General features: G+C 51.1%; 3 protein-coding genes across 4 annotated transcripts; 1 reads left to right on the forward strand and 2 right to left on the reverse strand.

Annotated features, from left to right (window-relative positions):
- Positions 1-1,022: 1,022 nt before the first annotated feature.
- Mmp1 (Matrix metalloproteinase 1) lies at positions 1,023-9,977 on the forward strand. The gene is made up of 9 exons (XM_003739708.2): positions 1,023-1,319; positions 5,721-5,856; positions 6,881-7,050; positions 7,567-7,717; positions 7,893-7,999; positions 8,172-8,295; positions 8,409-8,854; positions 8,960-9,145; positions 9,408-9,977. The coding sequence occupies exons 1-9, from the start codon at positions 1,218-1,220 to the stop codon at positions 9,720-9,722; spliced, it is 1,737 nt and encodes a 578-aa protein (XP_003739756.1). The 5' UTR covers positions 1,023-1,217; the 3' UTR covers positions 9,723-9,977.
- A 5,229-nt stretch (positions 9,978-15,206) lies between these two features.
- Positions 15,207-18,385, reverse strand: LOC100908299 (dnaJ homolog subfamily A member 2). Its single transcript, XM_003739709.2, has 5 exons — positions 18,054-18,385; positions 17,032-17,170; positions 16,502-16,912; positions 15,986-16,410; positions 15,207-15,870 (listed from the first exon to the last, which is right to left on the reverse strand). The coding sequence occupies exons 1-5, from the start codon at positions 18,120-18,122 to the stop codon at positions 15,691-15,693; spliced, it is 1,224 nt and encodes a 407-aa protein (XP_003739757.1). The 5' UTR covers positions 18,123-18,385; the 3' UTR covers positions 15,207-15,690.
- An 883-nt stretch (positions 18,386-19,268) lies between these two features.
- On the reverse strand, positions 19,269-22,087 carry LOC100908441 (solute carrier family 25 member 44). Of its 2 annotated transcripts, XM_018638109.1 has the most exons (4): positions 21,874-22,087; positions 21,106-21,289; positions 20,856-20,980; positions 19,269-20,741 (listed from the first exon to the last, which is right to left on the reverse strand). In XM_018638109.1, exons 2-4 carry the CDS (start codon positions 21,247-21,249, stop codon positions 20,072-20,074), a joined length of 939 nt encoding a protein of 312 aa, XP_018493625.1. In that variant the 5' UTR covers positions 21,250-21,289; positions 21,874-22,087; the 3' UTR covers positions 19,269-20,071. The 2 variants fall into 2 exon arrangements, with proteins under 2 accessions (XP_018493625.1, XP_003739758.1); XM_003739710.2 differs by lacking the exon at positions 21,874-22,087 and having other exon boundaries at positions 21,106-21,412.
- Between the last annotated feature and the right edge of the window lie 68 nt (positions 22,088-22,155).

The raw sequence follows: 22,155 nt of genomic DNA on the forward strand, positions 1-22,155 counted from the left end.
TGTGGTCCGGCTTTCGGTGTTTGCGACGTTCTCAGATGATATCGATTTACAGTTGTCTTTCGGAACGGACCCCTTCTTTCCGGCACCTCCCAGGAATTTCCCAAAGAGTCCCGATCGTTGATGTCGGCGACCAGAACGACGAATGACGAGCATTGCTCTCCTCGTGCGTGAGAAATCTCCGTCAAGGGACGTGGCTAGAGCGCGGTTCCACCGCTCGACGGTATCTCAGAAAAATAAAATCAAAATCAAATGCGCCTGGGGTACGAGCAGGATCTCAGAGGACCAGGACCCGATTCCGTCACATTGCCTACTTCCGGCTCGGGCTCACTCCAGGGGGGGGGGGGAATCACAACATTGATATTCGTTCCAATGTCAAGGGAGCCATGACCAGATGAGATTATTATCAGGAAAATACGCACGCGATACAAATGAGTAAGACTTCGTGGTGAATATTTACCACGCCGAGTTGTGTCCCGGGCCTCCCCAGAAGCTCTAGTTGTGGAAATGCATTGGAAAATGTACACAGGATCCCCCTCTCGTGACCCGTAATGCGTCATGAATAAGTGCGGTCCGTGCATTTTATGTCATGTAATGAGTAATACGTGGTGATCGATAGGTAGGTCCAACAGCGGACCTGAACCCGGGGTCAAGACTGTCGGATCAGAATCAGATACGGATGGAAAATCGTTCCACTCCTCCGGGAAGTGGCGCCTCCCGCCGCTCTTGTGGGCCCGAGACCTTCTTCTCTCATGTGAGCTATGTGGTCAAGTCAAGGCGAATTCCCCGAACTGGAAAGTGGCAAAAGGATTGTCGAGCAGCAGCGTTTTTCATCCACCGTGTCCGCCTCTTAGCCGCTGATGATGATGCTTCAGCCCGAATGACTCAGTTTCCGTCGACGGTGGATGTTCCACTAATGATGACTTACGCACAATTTCTCCGCTTACGTCTCTCCATCGGCGAGGGCTTTACGCGTCATTCTCGCAGCTCCTACAAAATCGACCACTGCTATCACAGTGATACAGAAAAAAGGAACAACAATACGTCGGGCGTACTTGATCGCTGGCGTGAATTGAAGTGTGCTCTTTGATATCTACACTCGTGTCAACGGCTAAGACCATGTGCTGAGAAGGTGCAGCTTCTCAGGGTACCCCCGGTGAAACGGTTGAATTTTGATCGTTTCTGCTCGTCGGTGCAAAAATCACGAATAATTTGATCTCATGATGAGGATTTTCTTCTTGCTAAGCGCCATCGCGAGTCGCGATTTGTTCGCCGTTGTGTCTGCCGACAAGAACCCTTTCGCGTCAGAGTCCAATGCGCTGGTGAGTACCGTAACACGAAACCTGTGGCACCGTTATACTCTGGACGACACTGGGAGTTCTGTACGTCGACGGGACCCGTGGACCGCCGCGGAAAAACTGGAATCTGTAAAAGTCTCAGAGGAAATTCCTCAGGCCCGAAGGATTGACGGCTCCGTATTTAGAGTTTTCGAAGTCTCCGAGTGGCTATACGACACACCCCGATGTGGACGAAGTCATGTAGAAAATTGGCAGGAGATCATAATTTACAGCGGATGCCCACGATCTGTGCTATCATCAATTCCAATACTCGGAGCGGGCATCCAGACAGCCAGAGGGTGAACGTGCGAGTGGAAGCACCGGGGCATACGTTTTTTTTCTTGCCCATCTCTCTCTCAGATTAATTTCCCTTGAGGGAAATTCCAAGGAGCAGCCAATGACCCGGATGACTGTTCCAAAATACAGAATGGATTTCCAATTTGAAGAACTCTCGTTCTCCCGCGCCCATAGATCCTCGACCGACCGGTCGTTTTCTTTCTCCGATACCCGATCGGGAACTCAGGAAACTGAGGCGCTCGTGATCCGCCATAGCTCGTTGCGCTTCTGAAGTGTCGGGCTTCAAATAGAGCAGAAGTTGCAAAGTTCTGTAGAATGTGAGAAAAGAAAAGCGCTTGAACAGAATGTACCCGACATCGACAGCGCTCGGAGTGCCGGTTGACTGCCAAATCATTCGCCCTGTCTGGAATCGAACCAACTATGTTGCCTCACTGGCTCGCTCCTTCGACGCTAGAAAAGCCACCAAATAGCGTTCTGTGTGAGCATCGAGTACTCACCCGATCTTCCGATCCAGAGCTTTCGTGTTGCTTTTTCGAAAACTCGGCGTCCATGCGTTTTGGACGAAAGCCGAGAACAGATCCACTTTCCCTAATGGTGGTGATTCATTGTTGGACTCCGGGAAATAGAGAAGGATATTCCTCGAAACTCCTAATGAATAGGCGAAATCCACCACCGATATTAGTAGCCGGATCACCGGCACTCGTCCAGGTCGACTATTAAGCGTCTCGATTTGGACTGGCTTCGGACGAGCACCTATCAGTGATTTTCCTTTGCGATTCACGAAGTTTTTCCCCCATCTTTTTTCAAACGCGGTGACGAGAACGCTCCTGTCGTGAGTCAGTCGCGGCTAGTCGGTAGGAGAACCGAAGTTGAGCTCGCACGCATCGATGCCTTTGCGAGGAAAGCGTCCGGAGTACTTAGTTCCCTCAATGTTATTATCATCGTCGCCGCGCAAACTCGGTGCACATCGCTTCATGAAACATGAACGCGATTGCGAGATTCCGAACGAGACCGTCGAGTGAGCGGCTGTTTGCTTCCATCAGCGATTGCTTTTTTTCTGCTCTTTTTTCTGTGGGGAAAGAAAAAGACGATGATTAAAAGTAACATCTGCAGATACGTGAGCTGGTCGTATTTCCTGGTTTTCGGTTTAAATCCGCTTCCCAACATCCAGGTCTGACGAGGATTTCTGTCGTGAATCCCACGACGGATTTCTTCCGATGCGAATTCGACGGGAATGACCTCATCGAAGACGGTCTAGCGCTTGCTGCCGTTATGTACACAAACCGAGGAGAATCCCAAAGTGCCGCTCGGAGATGACTAGTTCAAAATGCCGCATGTGAAATCTAGGGACGTGATGGTACCGAGCACGATGGATCTTGATATTTTGCTCGCGACAATCATTTCAAGGTGGTCTCGGGTCGCGTTTATTCTGTGAGTGGTCACCGTAGACTCAGCTGACCCACGATAAACCGCAAATCCACTATTTGTCCAGTTGCAGTTCGTCTGTTTCTTAGTAACAAGAACCAGATGATGTGACACAACCGCCTCGGCGGCGATGCGAATGGTCGCCCGAAAAAATCCCACTGCTCTTGGCAGTGAAAACGCAAACGACTGTAGTCAATGGGAATCAGAACAAGACCGGAGGCCGTGGTGTTCGCCGCCACCGTCGCCGTCAAGGATGACCGGCTTCGATGCAGCGGAACGATGGAATTATCAAAGAGAGGGACCTGTGACCCGGGAGATCCGTTCGGGTCGTTTTGAGTACGTCCGCCGTCTCTGTATAGTGGAGCACATTCAGTTGTTTCTCCGGCCGGTCACCGCTATTACTCAACAAGACCTTCAGATACGCAATGCTTGGTTTGTGATGCGCTTTGTCGACACTGTCGGACACCGCACATTCAGTTCCGCCTTCCGCCAACAGAAGCCCGAACGCTTTCGGGATCAGCATTTACTCGAAACAACCAACCGGACTAGCTCCCTGTTGGTGAACACTGGTCGTTTCGAATTTGTTGAAAAATGAAAAATAACTTTTTCTCCTTAGAAAGCTGTTTTGGGGGATTTCCTCCGAGTGATAGGGGACAGTCGTGTTCCAGATGCTGCCGGGATAGACCGTTGCACAGGCAGCGATTCGAGAAAAAAATGTCGGAGTCGATGGAAGGGAAGCGCGAGGTACGTCGCGCGGAAAGCAGACGCATTCTTGGTCGGCGTTACTTTCCCTAACGATCGGGAGCAATACTTGGAACATTCCTCTCGTGGGCTTGCAAATTGGCCTCATCGTTCCACGATCTCGACCCGAGGGAAGACGACTCTGTCGAAAGTTCGCTTGCGACACAGAGTACACTGGATGAGTTTGAATTGAGACAATTTGCGTGTGAACTCGGCCGAGGAAGTACAGCGAGCATTCCCAGGCAGGATCGCGCTCCCTGAATCTCGTGACCTCGCCCATATGAACGCTCCGGTTTTAGAAAATATTCGATTTCGAGTCTCCAGGCAGCTCATTGATCATAGGACACGCCTGTTGTAGCCGCTAGAACTCTACGCACGAGTTTTTTTTCCGATGCCTCGCAGGAACCGGGGGAATTCTACGCCCCCCAGAGCGATTCCGAAATCGTTGCATGATTTGAACGATCCATCCATATGTTTGAGAGCCGACATAGAGGCATCGCGATCAGTCCGAGCGTCCAGTCGAGCTTGCAAGATGTTAATAATCGGCGCGTCGAAAAGGTTTCACTCGGAAGCGCTCCCTCCCTCATCTCAGACACGATCGGATGAAGAATGGAGTTGATTCCATTCAGTTCTCGAGGAGAATCATTCCAAAACGACGATCTATTCACAACGATGCTCGGTATCTTGAGGAAACCACAGAATCGCTGGAATCAGCCGCTCCTTATCTATTTGTGAACAGCGCGAATGCGCAAGCGAGCGGGTACCAGAAAATTTCGTCAGCTTTTCCTGTCCGCTTCGTTTAATCTGAAAGCGTTGTCAGTGTCTCTCAATTAGAACTAGGCTTTCAGTTGAACTTATCAAAGCGACCACCCGAGTTGCTAATCGGACGACCTCACTCATAGCGAGGCGTTGCCATGATTGAAGCTTCCAGCGAAACGGTCCCCCTCTCCATTCATCGTCTCCAGCCTCCGTCCGGATTGGCTTGCGTGCTCAATGAACTTTCTATATTTGATTCTAGACAGTCTGATATTCCGCGATCGAGGGGGGAAGCTCTAGGACACGCGTTCACCAGGCAACTCCAAGTTGTCGGCCAAAGAAAATAGAGCATTGTTTCCGTCGCATTTGGAGGAATCGATTTTATCCCCAGAACTTGGTCAGTTCCCGCTCGAAATTCGCGCGATCCATGTCGCCGCACCCGGGGAGGAATTCGGAGAGTGTTCTCGTACTTCTTGGAGTCCACGGTGTTTTTGTTCCGAGGGTACAAGAGGACGGACCGGGCCGAAGAAGGAAGCCAGCACTCGAGACTTTTCATTTCATACTCTCACTCACATTAGACCGAGAAAAGTCGTTCGGCTGCCATCAGCGGCAGGGATTCGGCTTTTCCTCTCTTTTTCTGCTGAAGCTGTGACACATTCCCATTTTCTCCGGCACCATCCACAGCAGCACCGATCTTTCCGTTAGCGGCAGGGCGTTTGCTTCTGCAAAAAAACTGACCCAGAATTCTTACGGACAAGGGGTCGACAATGGGTAGAGTAGCGTTCGCCAGTTTGCAAGCCAATCCGCAAGCAAGCCAGTGAGCCGGCAAAGCAGACAAGCGCCAGCCCAACTGGGCCCGCCCGCTGCCGTCAACTGTCCATTTGGTCAGTATGACGCGCGGGAGGTGAATCCGAGAGGCCATCACACGTTCCAGATCAGACAAAAACGCATTTGCGCGCATCGAGTCGCCATTGATGCAAATTAAGTTTGTGGTGGTCGTGGTTATCCGCCTTCTTCACATCCCTCCGATCGGCGACCGTGGAATACGGGCGACGTAATTCCAGACGAAGACGTTCTCAGGACCAGGCATCTATTCATACTAGATTCGCGCAACGCAAATAATTTCCTATCCCTGCCGCTTGGCATACATTACTATTTTTCTTTCAGCTTTACCTCCAACAGTTCGGATACATGGCTCCGATGATCCACGATTCCAATCGTTCCACCGCGGCACTCATCGATGGACGCGCCATGAGACACGCGGTCGAAAATTTCCAGAGAATGGCCGGCGTCAACGTTACGGGTAAGTGAATTTTGTTCAGCGTCACGAAACGTGAATTCAACGACCGATATTTTCCTCTAGATTCCATGAATCAAAATTAAACGAACAAAGAGTATGACCTTCGATATTCACAAACACATGTAACGCATACACCACGCGATCACCCGCGCCTCTCGACAGAATCGACCGATGAGGCGATCGAGGCTGGGAGTATTCGACAATCCTTTGCGTCTGTCGACCTAGTCGAGCAGATGCCTGGAAATCGAGGAAGTCGGGAAGGGAACCCGGGTTCAGTCTTTATGCGTTCCAAGGGGGGGGGGCAGGAAGAATTCGAAGTTTGTAGCCTCGGTGGGACCGTCGGGAATCAACCGGGACGGAGGGAAGACGAGAACTACCTAGCTAAGGCCGGCGAGATAAAAATTCGAATCCGGTTGGCAACGCAATCTTCTTCTCGAACTTCTTCTGTCTTTCTAATCTCGGTAATGTCCCTAGCTCACCTTAAAGTTCGGCGACGACAATTATTGCCCTGGGGACCACAGGTTCTTGTAACGCGGGCTTAATTCAATAGACTAAACGAGAATGAATGTCTTGTCAGCTCTCATTTGCGAAGATCACCTTGAATTCGTGACAAGGGGATGGCGCCGTTCTTGGCGATGGGAGACATCCCAACAATTATTGAGTTTCTTCTGAAAATTCTGTAGCATCTCATGGTGTCGTTCCGCCGCGGCGTCTGAAGATATGAACGAAAACAGAATCCCACAGAATGAATCATTGGACTCATTCTGTGAGATGAGTTTCACGTCGAGCAAGACAGCTCCTCCTTGCTCAGCCAGCGAAAGCACGATTGTTCACTACAATTTACTCCTTCGGAATGTTTTTGCAAAGGGTAGGAGCCGAAAAATCCGGCGGGATTTCCCACGAAATTTTCCAGTCGACCGGAACACCTGTCGGATGTCTCGGGATGTCTCCGCCTCATCGGTAGTTTCTGCAATGCGTGAAAACTGGGGGTTCTCATTTTAAACGGTTCATCCCGTTCGCACCACAGGTGAAATAGATGATGAAACTGCCAAAATGATGAATATGCCTCGTTGCGGCGTGAAGGATATGGTCGGAAATGGATTCAGAGCCAAACGCTACGTTCTCCAAGGCACGAAATGGGTCAATAAGGATCTCACCTACACGATATCTAAATACCCGAGGAGCGTTTCCAATAAGGTGAGAACTCGTCATCCATCAGCCCCTCATCTATCTCTCCCGAGTTCAGAAGAGACCGATTCTATGGAGTTTTTTCTCTGCTGAATGGGACTCTAAGGGAAATCCCGTCAATGTTCGCCGCGGACGAAGAAAGAGCGAAAACAGGTGGAGTCTTCCGGAAAAAGAACTCAATCGCACTGCGGCTCGATCAGTGTACGGGAGAGCCCCCGAGACTTGTCAGAACTTTTCCCTAGGAGTTTCCAGCAGCTTAGATGTTCGGCACGTTCTGCGTGGGAGAATCCCCGGGTTTTCCAAGTTTTTTTGCCCAATCAATGGCGTGCACCGAACCTATCATACTCACTTTTTTCCAATGCCCATCCTCCATCGATTCCTCTCCAGGGCACGGAATTCTTCTCTGGAGGATCTCTTCCTTCGAACCGCCGATAAAAGTTTCAAGGGTGGAAGCTCTGGGAAGCAGGCTCTGTGGTCATTGTTTTTATTTGGGGTAGCTGATTATTTCCTCTCTCTCTCCGCCAGGCAAAGGTCGAAGCAGAATTAGCGAAAGCGTTCAAAGTTTGGAGTGATCACACACCGCTAACGTTCACGCTGAAGAAGACAGGACGGGTCAACATAGAAATCTCTTTCGTCACTGGAGAACACGGCGACGGCGATCCATTCAGTGGTCCAGGTGAATGTGACAACCTATCGTGAAGGATAAATTCTTCCCTTAGAATCTCGCGCTCCGGGCTTCACGGTGACCCCAGAAATGCGCGTGGCTCTCCGCATCCAGCCTGAATCGCCGAGTATGTAGCGGCTGCCGGGAAACTGTTCATGGTCAACAACGGTCATCTCCCTTTTTCCAGGGGGAACTCTCGCGCACGCCTTCTTCCCTCGGTACGGAGGAGACATCCATTTCGATGACTCGGAGAAATGGACCATAGAAGAATACGGAGGCATAAATTTGTTCCAAGTGAGTCAAATGCTTCCTTGACTTTCGGTTGTGCACACCAAAGCGTAGTCCACATAGAATTATCATCACCATGCAGTCAAGAGTCAACAAGTCGCGGGACCTCTTGCGAGTCTCGAGAGCATTCCGTTTCATGGAGGAAGCACGGGAATAATTCATTATGATGTCATGGCAGGTCGCGGCTCATGAGATCGGGCACTCGTTAGGTCTCTCGCACAGCGACATCAGGAGCGCGTTGATGGCGCCCTTCTACCGAGGCTACGACCCTTATGCGAAACTGGACGAAGACGATATCGACGGTAAAATTCGCACAGAAAATGAACGCTTTTAGAATTAGGGGAGAGAGTGAGCAGCCCAAGCTGCTCCGAGCCAAGAATAATCGTTCGCCCTTCTCATCCACTTTCGATTATAGCAATCCAGAAAGTCTACGGCAAGAAGACGTCGAGCAAAACGACCGACAAGCCTAAGCGGAGGAGACCGGTGACGTCGAGACCCAAGTTCGCCGAGCCGGATATGTGCTCCGACACTCGTATCGACGCTATAACCCGAACCGAGGACAAGTCCACATACGTTTTCCGCGGCCAGTGGTACTGGAAATTGGAAGCGGAGGGCATCGCCTCTGGATATCCTCGGAAGATCCAAGACGACTGGGCGGGCGTGCCAAACAACATCGACGCCGCTCTGACGTGGTCCGACGGAAAAACATTCTTCTTCAAAGGTGGTCTCTACTGGCGCTTCAAGAATAAAGTCGCGGCATCCGGATACCCGCAAAAAATTTCCGTCGGATTCGCTGGCATCCCCAACGATATCGACGCCGCTTTCGTGTGGAGCGGCAACGGCAAAACTTACTTCTTCAAGGTATGCAGGGAAAACCGCGATTCCGATCGAGCGTCACCGTCTCGATGGAAGACCGCAGGAGCGCGCCATTATGCCGATTTTCAGTCTCGTTTCTCGATCTTGCAGGGCGACAAGTACTGGAGATACGACTCCCGGGCCGAGGTGCCAGTCAGCAGTCGGTATCCACAGGAAATTTCCGTAGTCTGGGAGGGCATCCCGTCCAACATCCACGCCGCGTTCCAATGGCAGAATGGATACACTTATTTCTTCAAAGATCAGACCTACTACCGTTTCAATGACAAGGATTTCACCGTAAGTGTTTCTCTCTACGTCACGCATCACGCAAGTTCGAAGAGCTCGGACCCATGACCGAGTGGACAATATTCGACAGCTCGCAATTCCCAGAAACCTGAATTGAAAAACGAGGAGAAATCCAATCCAGTCGTCCCCGGATATTACCTAATCAATCGAGCACACGAATTTTCGCTCGGTGTCACCGAATCGCTCGTCCGCGAGTCTTGCCTAGTAATGCAGAGGAAGCCAGCCTTTGAAATTCCTATTTCCCTGATTGCAGGTCGACCAAGGCTCCCCGGCGTATCCTCGCAGCACCGCAGAATGGTGGTTCGACTGCAAAGAGTCCAACAAGAGTTATCTTCGAGCAGCGGCGAACAGCAGCCAAACGCATCAAGGAGAGAAAAGTCGTCGGGATGTTAACAATGTCGACGACGACCATATCATCGGAAAAGTCGTCGATGTTCAAGCGGGAGCGCTGCTGGAAGGTGTACACGAGCTACACGAAGAAGCTCTCACGCGCTCCGCAGCCGCCTCGTCTGCGCTCAACCTTGCTCTGGTCATCTCGTCGTTGATAGTGATGCTAGTTTTAGTCTAGGACTGAAGCGGAATGTGAGTCAACAAATTCACGGTGATGTTGGAATCGCGATCGAAGCCGGAGTGGCGAGGGTTTCTCAGCGCGTTTTCAATTTGTACAAAAGCATCCAAACTCCTGGAGAGTGGAAGATGGGCGGCTCCGGAAGACGTTGCCTGTGCTATGTCTCGATATTTAAGGTGTAATTTATTTTTGTAAACAGCTTCAAATGAACAAATGCTATAGAGGAATAAATCCAATCGAACCGTGGTATCGGATTCGTTATCATCCGACCGAGTAATTTTATATGACTGCAGACTGCGAGGAACCGGGGCGAGCCCTCAGTCCTGATCGGGAAGAAGCAACATCGCCGTAGTGGCTTGCGATGAGCAAGCAGCAGCGATAGGAAGGAAACCAATTCTTCCAGAGGAGAACATTTTTCTCGAGCGAAGCCATCAATTGCTTCCTTTCGCGAGCTTTCAAGCTGTTGAGCTTCTCCGTGGCATTTGAAAAATTACGAGAGCCGAGGAAAGAGGAGAAAGGCTCCTAGAGGTCTGCTGGGGCTCGTCGCGCAAGGCTCGCGCAACATCACCACATTTGAACGTCATTCAGAGAAAACAAAAGTAATTTCGAGGGGGATCCCGCCCCTGCTCCCTTGGCGAGCCGAACAGGCTCCCGAGACTCCCCTCGATGATTTCAGCGAATCACGCGCTCGGAACTAATCCCCTCAGCACTCCGATTCGACAGGAATTCACCAGGCTCCCAGAGGAAGCGTCTGGATACCAAGCAATAATTCAGTCAAGTCGAGGCTCGACCAGCTCCGGGTCGGGCGTTTTGCTTCGTCCGCCTTGTTGTTGTCGCATTCTTTCTATGGCTGCGTACACACTCGTTGCTTCGCTTGCTTACGATGTTCTTTCAGTGCAACTGGGTTCTCGCAGCTTCCAATCAACAGAGTCTGTCTGTCCTCCCGTCCATACCACCGAGCTAGCGGACAAGCGAGCACTCCCGCTTGAGTCGATTGTCCCCCTGGGAGAGGAGCAGCAGAAAAAAGAGGAACCGCGAACTGCCCCGCCCGACTATCGACAATGGAGCGTTATTCAGGCGTTCGCATCGAGCTCTTCGAATCTATCTCCGCACATCGATGCGGTCTGAGAGGAGCACTGAGGCGAAATTTCGAAGCTCAATATGAGTCCCTGACAAGCTAGAGCCGTGGATGATTCCCGCGACTTGTCACCGAGTCGGGAATCGGAAAGAAAACATCGAGACCCGCCTAGGATATTTACTTTACCACGCACGAGAGTAGTGAGGCAGTATTTGGCTACTGAGGACGGAACGACGGAAGATAACAAAACTTCGTAGGTCTCTGCGAATGCGTTCCTCCCACGGGTGACAAGGGATCTCTTCCATCACGCTAGGGACGACACTTTTTTCATTTGACCTGAGAGCGACGAAGGGAAGCTTGACGCTCCCCGGGAGGCTCCGACTCTTCACAAGCTCCTAAAGCTTACAGACGCACATGCATAGGTATGCATCATGAATTTTTTCTTTCGGCAGCTGACGAGTTCTCTCTGAGACAATCTCGGCGCGGATACGAGTCCGCCGCGATGAAAGTTCACGGGGACGTTGTCCCACGTAGCACGAAAACCCAACCTCAATTTCGACAACTGATCGCTCTCTGTAGAGCCTCCAAACGTCAAGACTCTCGAATTTCGAATACGAAGGGGATGCCAATGCATCGAGAGGGGCTCACACGGCTCCATCGGAAGGTGGGAAGAGAAGTCCAACATCTCTGGACAGTCTGAACCACGAGGCGCTTGGGCTCCGACAAGTTCGAGCCGGTCGAAGGAGCGAGAAAAGAAAGCCCCCTTTGATCAGATCCGCCTTTTCGTCGCGGCATTTTGGTCGAACATCCGCGACGAGACCGCGTCCTCTTTGATAGTACATCACGAATAGAGATTGCATACTCTAATTCTGGAACTGACGCAACTGCTCCGTGTATGGGAATCATTTCTACGCTGCCCTAGGCAGGCATCCCTGGCTTTCGTCTATCGAGTGTCCCCGCAATCTTTCACTCGATGCATCCGCGTGGAGCTTTCGCGGCCGCGATTAATTACAAGGAGGAGCTGCATTCTATCGGATGTGTTCCTCCATCTTAACACCTTCCGGATCCCAGCGCTCCGTTCACTTGTCTCCTCGGGGTCGTTGTCCGAGCGCCGTCTCCTTCTCGGATTTTCTTCGCGAGGCTCTCGGAACTTGCTTCGGTCGATGCAACTTACCCTCGATGCGAATCTCGAACTTTTTTTTGCTCGGTATTAAACATGGTGCGTAAGCTCCAAGAGTGCATTAGTGGGTGAGCGCAAAAGTGGCTCCGTGTTCGATGTTGGAAGCTTCAGAGCACTCACCAGAGTCGTAATCGAACAATTTCACGAGACGAGTTTTCTCTCAAACCTTCGTTTTCCCTCCGAAAAATGGCTCCTCGCTCCCTAGCGATTCGCGGATGCGTTCGCCGATGGCATAGGGCCTGAGTCAGTCCGCGGGGCACCAGCCCAAATTCGGATTTCAGGCCTTCTAGGCCTTTCGAAGACCTAGGGGGAATGACGACGAAAAACGAGATATTCTCAACGGTGTGTCTGGCGGGGATACCAGAAAAATCAGGCGTGAATAGCGGTTGATGACGTTGTTCGAATATTTGGGCAGCTCCCGGAGAGACGGGCATCGATGAACCCTACTGCTTACTGGGCGCGAGTCGGCCATCGAAGTCTCTCGTAGATCAAGGGGTGCTCATCGTGGTAGGTCGTAGATACCACTGCGAACGATGTTCCCCGTTCGGGGCCAACTCCGGACTAGACTTGCGGAACCAACAATAGCGAAGGAGCTGCGGGAGTTTGACGGAAACCGGGTTCTCCGATCACTGATCACATTCTCGCGCCGTGTTTCCATTGACGTCTCTCGCGTCAGCTTCCGGAATAGAATCTTTCAGGCACCTTGGATCCACCAGGGACCCACCGGAAGGTATTTTCAGGGCATGGCCTTTTGCGTACCCTACGAATGCGCCGAGAGAATATGAACGTGAGCCCACAGAGTTCCCATCGTGTCGCATATCGAGAAATCTCTCACTGGGTGCAGTCCATGATCCCCGCAGTTTCGCCTGAATAGATCGGAATCTTTCGCAATAATTCCTGGACTCGGTCTTTTAAGTTCAATCTGTGAGCTCCACAACTTTTCTCTCTGAGACCTCCACCCGTTCTTGTGACAGTCGGTCAGATCCGAACCTCCGTGTGAGACTCCTCGACGTTGCCACGTTATTTGCTCTGATTTCTGCCATAAGAAACGAAGTGCAGAAAAGCGAAGATTTATGTTGGACCGTTTTTATTCCGACTCCCCTCGTATATCATTCCGCTGATTGATCAAAGCACACAGTTACTCCGAGGCCAGCGACACGTCATGAGAACCTTCCTCAATGAATCTGTTGCCTGGGACAGCCGGGATGGACTGATGGTCAGGAGCCCAATTTGGTAAGGGAGCGCGATTGAACATTCGCTCATTTATGCTTAGTATAGACACGTCAATGGCGGAGCAGCCTGGTTCGTGAGGAGCGCCGATCATAAGTCACTTACTATATCATCGTGTTTGAAGATGCATCCCTGCTCGCGGAAAAGTTCTCTCGCTGCGAGCATTCAATAAGGGACGTGGGCGCGTTCGCGAAGCAATCCTCGACGTCGTCGTTAGACTTCCTAGTATTCCTTGCAACCTCCGAATGCTCGACGGCTCTATTCCACGGCTGATCTGGAATTCTCAATGTAATCTGTGAATTGCCTAATCCGATCGAGAGCCCCGTGGGAATCTCACTAAAGTAGACAGATCTCAGACTTTACGAAGAGAGAGAACAGAAGATAGAATTTTGGAGGATCATCGCGGTCCGCAGGTAAACCCTCATAAGCTCCGGAGACCCGGAACTCCCACCACTCTGCTTCTCAGAGTCATTAATGAGGCCTGAGAGCGCCCTTCGAAACTCTTTCTTGAAAGCTTTGTCGTGTTCTTCATTCCATTAGGGTGAGAGTCTGAGGAAAAAGAACTTTACTCCCAAGACCTCGTCAATGCGAGCGAAGCTTGAGCTTCAGGCCGCTGCGGGACTTTGTCCGGAGGCTGAATGAGAATTCGGACAGCGACGGGATCCAGCGGGATCCCGGGGGAGCCATTTGAATGAGTTCTTCCTGTGGATAGTCGTTGAGGTATCGGGAGGCGAGTTGGACGACATACCCTTAGAGTTAAGCGGTCCTCGGTGACGAGCAAGAAATCCTTCGTAGGGGATCATCGCTGCCGAAGAATGTGATCAGTATTGGAGATATTCGGCGCGGAGGTCTCTTTCGAGGGAGGCCGCACATTAGGCTTGCTCGAGCTCAGCTCCATAGGGCTCAAGGGCTCGAAATTGAATGAACAAGTCAATCGAGAATCGATCCTGGCGCCCGTTGACATGTCTCTTGGGGCCTGTAACCGCCTCAGTTTGAGACGCGCAGGCGGCACGACGTATGCTGCTTGCGAAGAGTATCCGTCTCGTGTCGGTATTCTGCATCGGGTGGCCGGACGTAGTTTAAGTCAGACTCGGGGATAGGAGACAGAATGAGGGAAGCACTTTGCGAGGAGATAGCGCTGGACAATGGCTCAAAGTCGGATATCTTCGCTCGTATCGTCCTCGTACCTGACGGAGAATTCGAGCGCGGAACTTCGGAAGTCGGTGGACGAAGAGACGTCGGCGAATTCTCCAATCAGGCCGTCTAGACCAGCAGTCAGCAGAACGGAGGTCAGCGGACTTCAAGGAATAAACAAATCAAGCCCCTTCGAGCCCCCCGACGTAGCTGTATGATTACAGGACTTCGCGGCCTTTTCGGCGGAGATTTTGCGGTGGTCTTGTTGAAGTCGTGACATGTCGCATGAATAGAAAAATATCTCTGCCAGGGTAACCACGGGGCAACGCGGACTCATGAAGTTTGCCGAACCCTGATGTCGATCGGCGGAATATCGATCAGCGCATCAAGGATTCGCATCTACCTCGGAAAGGCGGGGGTCGACTCAAGCGAGAAATCGCTGTTCCGAATGCGGCAGGCGGTTTGTTCCCGTGGGGACTCCGCGGTGATCCCATGGGTACCGATTCCCTTCATTCATATATGCTGAATGAGTATGCATTTACAATTTACAGTGAAAGCTCTCCAATCGGACCACGCGCGTGGCCATTGAAATTCGGTCCGATAACCCAGGTGGTCCGATCACGCGTCCAGTATACCATAGGCCTCGACGGCGAACGGTTCGCGGGGAATACGGTCCGATCACTCAGGTGGTCTATGTGTACGGTGATTCCATAGGTCAGTTTCCACCGTAGATCAAAGTTGAGAGGCTCCACTTGTTCGGGCTCGCGAAGAATTTACTATTCCGCCGATCCATGTCCTCAATACGAACTTATTCTTCTTAGAAAATATAGTGAATGGCTCAGATCGAAGAGGGAGTAATGCTTTGTCGTCAACCGAAATTTGATTTATTCCTATCGGAGCCTCGGATCACCAGTGTTCATTTTTGGTAACTATAGTATGGAGAGTTTGACAGCAACAGTTCGAAGCTTTCTTTTTTGATCGACTATCCTATTGAAGATAAATCTCAGCGGGGCCCTATCACACTCTGGTATATCACCATAGCGATTCTGTACATCGTCTAGTCAAAGTTATCCTTTTACATGTCTTGCTGCCTCGCACAAAAATTGTTTCTACAAACTGCGCCGATGAATCATCGTGTCTGGTGACGTTTTGAAGCGCGCAGAGGTTCATGACATCCAAGAGTTTTCTCTTCTCCGTCCCGCAGTTACCGTTACAATGAAGGAATCTCCGATTGATTTATTACCAAACATAGTTGATGATGTTCTCAGAAGTCGATAAATATTGTTCTTCTGAACACTTCCGTCTTCTTTCTAAATAACTGTTGTCGGTGGGGCATCACTTGTCGCTCACTGAGAGGCGCACTGTGGCTGACGATGATCGTCCTCATCTTCGTCCTCGTAAGCTTCTCTGCGCTCCCCGCTGAACTCGCCTCGATCGGTAGACGTGAAGTCTTCGAGGGTAACGTCCTCGAACTCTTGCGGCAACTTTTCTCGAGGGGGACGGTCGTTCAACAATGCTTCGATTTGCTGCAAAGATATCGCGAAAATGTAGAGACATATATTTCGAGCTTTTCCGGAATGATGAGGTGGCAAAGGTCCTCTGAATATGAGTATTAGAGATGTTGTATTCGGAGAAACTCACCGCGAGGTTCGCCTGCTGCATGAATGCATTCTCCGGGAAAGCCACGCTGAATTTGATGTACATACAACCCTTGGAATCCCCTCTATATATAGGCATTCCTTCGCCCCGGATGCCTTTGAGGCTATCAGGAGCTATGACTTCGCCAGGGGGTTGAGTGATCAAGAGAGTTCGACCGTCGAGTTGGCGGATATTCATTTGGAAACCGCAAAGGGCTTCGGTTAAAGAAATTGTTTTCTCAACATACAAGTCGTTCTCTTGACGCACAAAGGTTTCGTGCTTCTCAAGAATCAGTCGCACAACGATATCTCCGTTTTCAGCATCGGTGCTCTGATCCCCTTTGCCGGCGAGCACAATCGGTTGCTGGGTGTTCATTCCCCGATCGACGTCGACATCCAAGTTCGTCTTCTGATTGATGGTTTTGCGACCTGATCGGAATGGACGTAGACATTGTCAGAGATGTGAGATCAGTGATTGAGTGAGTGTTGTCCGTAGGGTTAATTTCGTTGGAGAATTTACCTTTGCAGTTGGAGCAAGCGTCTTTCTCATTGATTTTCTCTCCTGAGCCATGGCAGTCGTTGCATGGTAGAGTGACTTGTTGCATCACGTTCGCGGCAAGCGGGCGCAACGTCACTTTTCGCCCTCGGCCTTGGCAAGACGAGCAGGTGGAGAAACAGCCAGCTTTCCCTCCTGCACCGTCGCACTTGGGGCAGATGATGCGTCGTTCAACCTCCACTTGGAATGTCTTGCCCATGTAGACGTCTTCGAGCGTGATATTTAGACTCAAGAGTTGGGTTTCGTTCTTGGGTCGGCGTCGATGACCACCGCCGAAACCACCAAATAGACCTCCGAAGCCGGGCATACCCCCACCGAATATGCGTGACAAAAGGTCTTCACCGTCCATCCCGGAGCCGCCGCTTCCCTGGAGACCTGGGGAGGATGTGATCGGTCTCTGAGTAAATGTTCGGCGGGAGCCTCCGAATTTCTTATGATCAGAATCCACCCGTCGGAGCGAGCCATTATTCGAAGATAAGTCGGAAATTTCTCACCTTGTATGCCATGTCTGTCGTAGATGCTTCTCTTCTCAGGATTCGAAAGGACTTCGTAGGCGAAAGCGATCTCTTTGAATTTATCACCAGCTTGGGGGTTCTTATCAGGATGAAATTCTTTGGCTAGTTTGCGATAAGCCTGCGAAAGAAGGAAACATTGAAATTCGGCGATCAGGCAACGCCGCGACTGAAGTCGGAGAATCCAATCTGATGACGGCTCCCGGAATTGACCGCCCCGAAAGTTGATAAACAAGCAGTATCGCGATCAGGAGCCTCTCTCCGGCGGAAAGGTTCCGTACACCGAGTTCTCTTAGAGATGTTCCGAGTACCTAAGCGGATTCGCGGTAGGGACTAGCGTGTCTCGATATGAGTACAACGGAAGCATTTCGTTCGTCCGATGCTAAGCACTGAGCGAGTGGGAGAGAGAAGAACATTTGATGCGATTCGAAATTGTGAAAATGATGCACTGACTGAACTGAAGATTACGGAGATGCATCGAGTCGAGAACCAAGGACGAATAGCATTCTCCGATGAAGCGAGCATCTCGAAACCCGGAGCTTGCATCAGAAATTGCAAACTCCAAAGCTGGTTTCCTGGCATCCTGTAGAGGGGGTGCGTGAACCGAAGCTAGCTATACAGCCCTTCCGAGCAGGCGAAGACGCCGTCTCGCATAAAAGCTTCCTTCGGTCAGGTCGCGAGAGGGAATCAAGTCGTTCAAGAGACCGGTCATCGGGAGCCGGGATATTGCCGGTGCCGGGAAATGCCTTTCAGCGAGAGATGATGATTCTTCTGACAATCGGAAGGCATCGAGCGCAGCTAGCTCCGAGTTCTGAAGCTCTTCCAAAACGCTATCCGCACGACCCTCCTGCGGCTCCGACTGCAGGAGAACAAGCTCACACGGAACCGGCGACGGAACAATTCAGCGATGCTCTTAGGGAAAATGAAGACGTCGCGGAACAGGGCAGCCTAAGTCGACGTGCATTACAGTGCATTATTAGATTTCCTCTCGGCTGCGCACCCACCTTCTTCAGTTCGTTGTCGGAGACGTTTCGCGGTACACCCAACAATTCATACAACGTGTTGTCGGCCATGATGAACTAAACTGTATCGGTGTGATTGCGAGACCCGAAGAAGCTGCTGACTGTCTCCTCGGAATTTCTAATTTCAACTTCTAGGCCTACACCACTGCACACCGCACTCTCACACACACACAGTGGGTGAGTGAAGAAGACGATCACCACACACCGCAGGACACGAAAAGTCGTGTTCTCAGATTTGTTGGCTGTGAATCTTATTTTTGTTCTTGCAGCTGCAAGCTTGGGACACTGACGATTTCAGCGTCCTTCAATTCTTCAGCGAATGCGGTGGAGGAGTGCGGGGCTAGAGATTAAATAGAAGTTGAATCTATCGATGGGAGAGTGGATACGATGATGTCGATGATCTTTGGGGAGAGCTGTTGTGGCATCGGGCGGTCACCCCGGCCTTACTTTCGGACGCTCACTTATTGTAAGCCGCAAAGCAGGCTCCGAGTCGTGCTAGAATGGGATTCGGTCGCATTAAGGATTGCGCGATCATCGGCAGGTGAGAGACTCGATCATATTAGGACGAGGACTTCCATTTCGACGAAGGAGTCTGAGCAAGAGGATGTACGCGTAAGCATGCTGGAGGGTATCCATGGGGGGGGAAGCGTACATGCATTAGGGAGCCTTTATTCGAGCAACACAGCTACGGGATATCTCAAACATGATAGTTCCTCCCTCACCGCCCCGCGAATCCCGAGGAACTTGAGGTGCTTTCATGAACGCACCTTTGCTCCTAAAACATCAGCGCGTGGCGAGCTCTCTGAAAACGAAGGAGCTCAATCACTGAGATTCACCGAAAGCAGATGAGAACAGTAGTTGGCCTCCGAGTTCTGGCGATTCTCAGACATCCCTCGTACCATCCAGACGGAGTTGTGGGTTGCGTCCTCACTCGGCTTACTCTGCGAGCATGAAGTTCTCGTTCGTCGATTGCCCTGCTGAAAGCCGGGTTGCGAAGGTCCGATCTCCGCGCTTCGTGGGCTGCTCGACCACGCTCCATCGCCGATGGTCGATCCCAGAGGTTCTCTCATTCCCCCCATCCGATTGAGATTTCTCCGCCCGTATGTCGTACATGAGTATAATTTTCAATTGAGAATGAGCTAATGCGAGGCGCAGAGCCATTTAGTCTAGCGAAGGACAGCACTTGATGGCTTTAATTTGTTGAATGAAACATCCTTGTTTATTACACGCGGTTGTGTGAACTCGCGACGGACTAAAAATTGAGAACAATTATAGTTTCTTTTTTTACATATAATTTACAATAACAAGTTCGAAGAGACGGGGTCCCAGGATTTCAGGGCTGCCGGCCAGACAACACTCAAGGATTCTGTGGTTTAGGAGGGTGGACTTTGCAGAGTCGGAACGAGTCAGAGTCATTCATTGACCCCCGACAGTATGTCTGGGATTCTGAAAAGCGGGGCCAGCGACCGTCCGTGCTACACCCCGTCCTCTGCTCTCACCTTCCGCATATCGAGTCCCCGTCTGTTGTACTGAGTACATGAACATGATACCGAACAATCAATTACAGGGCAGATGACCTTCCCGAATTTCCGGTTTCATATGCATTCCCCCGGTACTCCTTCAGCCTGGCGTCTCTGTCAGTTTGGTGAATCTATGTATTACAGCGACGGCCGAAAATCACATTCTCACCGGAGCTCGACACATACTGGTTAGACCTCCCCTGTGACTCGGTAGAGGCAACATTGATCTTCCCATGCACGATAGACAAATATAGCAATGAGACCCTCTTTCAGGGGCGATTTCTCAGCAGATCCTTCGGGTTGCCTTTTCTCATTGATCCAGCAGTCTCCTGGACTTCCTCATGAGATTACCGTCACCTCCCTTCGGTGATGTCCTGTCTTCTGGCCATTCCGTCAATGTGAAAAAGCTCAGGTGCGTCATAATGCGGGGAATGGTCTCGACATCGACGCCACATTTTCGAACAGTACGGGTCCGCCTCCCTACCACCTGATCCGATGTTTGTATTCCTCACTCACAGACAATCTTTTGAGCGACTCGTAGCCCGAAACAAGGAGGAACGAGCTTATCGAGCTCTGAAGCATGCGAGCGGAGAGACCAATCGTAAATATGCGGAGACCCTCGGTTCGCCACACGTATCGCAAAGCTCTCGTCCACGAATCTAGCCGCTGCACTTGGATTCGGGCTCTCACAATATCAGCAGGATTTGTAAAAACGCAGGTAGTGACGCCGCTCAAGGGGCCCGCCATGCATTGCACCGCGAGCAGAGGCGTCCACGGAGGGGAAAGAGAAATTAAAGCTTCTTGATATACGGGATAGAAAGCCCACCAAAAGGCACTTCCTGGCACATAAGCAATCAGAGATGCGAAATAACCTCTGTAAAATCCTATCGGGCCATCTCGGCGATATACTTCCGAACACACTCGGCTGAAAGTGCGCAAACGAGACTGCAGAACATCCGCTGGAAGGTTCAAGGGATTGATACCGTTTCTACCCAATACCATAATGTGTTGAGACACGACGTCGAAAGGGGTGATGAGCGTTTGACCGACTAATGAGCTGACGCCACCTCCGATTAGGCCCTTGACACGCAGGTCCGAGACTCCACGCTGGTGCAATGAGTCCCTCACTTTTTCGTAGGTGATGATGTAGCTGAAAAACGGTGCCTGGTTCTTGAGCCGTTCCTTTCCAGGGTCCAATCGATAAACAAGACACAGTTGACACAGCGTGAGATCACGCGGCTCAGGAGAACGAGCGATCACTTACCCAATGCCCGAAAAAATTTGCATAGAATTTATCCAGAAGCCTCTATAAAGAGACTTGAATCCCTCAACCTTTAGAATTTTACTGAGGGCATCACAAGTTCCATTGTAATTATAGGCTGACTGGACCTGCAATTCGAGAAGAGTCCTCGAGTCAGTTCTGCACGGAGGGCCGGCCCGAAACCAAGCTCCACACATAAATGGTCTACTACGTTGACCGTACGTTCTGAATTGACATTAGAATGCAATCTCACCTGGAGCCGGGTCTTCACCACGGTCAGAGGATACACGAGGCATCTAAGGATGAGCGAGTTAAAAACAGAGAAGGTCACGAAACGAGGTTTGTCGAGCATCTCCCACTCGATCGTGATGACCCCGGGAGCCTCGAGGGGCTCCATCTTACCCGAGGCCCCTACGTTTTTAGATGCGACGTACCGACTGCAATTGTACAGGGACATTATTGTACGTAAGGCTGCGCTTCAGTTTCAAAGAAAAGACCGCTAGAGAACGAAACCGGTTCAAGCTTCAACTCGTCTTGACGGAGCCCAAAACCCGATATCCGCCTAAATGGGCTTCTAGGAGTAGGGAAGGCGCTACTCTGGAATTCCGCAGCGGCTTCGTGTTCTCGACTCTCACGATTCTGATCTTCCGCCGCACCTCGAGAGCTATCAGTCGAAAGTGAGATAACCGATGTCTCTATCGCGCGGGTGAGTCCGCTGCAGAACACTCAGGGTTCGTGAAGGAGCCGGCTTGCGAGCGCCCCGATGAACGCTGCTTCTCGAACAGTGGTTTCGAACCCCTCGGGATGTTCTGGAATTCAGATTGCTCTTGGCCGAAAGCAGGGACCCCCGCCGTAATCCCCTCTAACAATCTCTTGGACCGTATTCGATCGAATTAACCACGGGGCGCGGATCATCGAAGCGATCGTCTGCACGAATCGGAGTCTGTCGTGGAAAGCTCGTAACGGTCGAATATAGAAGCCAAAGGCTTCGTGGGTTAAGCGTGTGACCCCTCGATCTTACCCCGTGCCGGTGTCCCTTCGAGGACATCAACGAACATGCTCACTGTTGTCCTCCGATCTCGGCACAGCGGAACCTTCGATTTTGTGATCGTCGGCATCGCTGGCCGCACCGATGTTCCTCAAAGGGCGTTCACTAGCTGTCTCTCCCTCAGAGTTCTAAACCCGTTCCGCGATCGAGACGGGAGTCATCAGGCAATGATCAAACGAACCTGTTAGAAAGAATGCAGTCACCTTGGAATCTCAGGGGGCAGACATCTTTGTTATGTTTTCGTTCTCGATGAAG

Source organism: Galendromus occidentalis, unplaced genomic scaffold, assembly GCF_000255335.2.
Source record: "Galendromus occidentalis unplaced genomic scaffold, Mocc_1.1 scf7180000076583, whole genome shotgun sequence".
Taxonomy (NCBI): domain Eukaryota; kingdom Metazoa; phylum Arthropoda; class Arachnida; order Mesostigmata; family Phytoseiidae; genus Galendromus; species Galendromus occidentalis.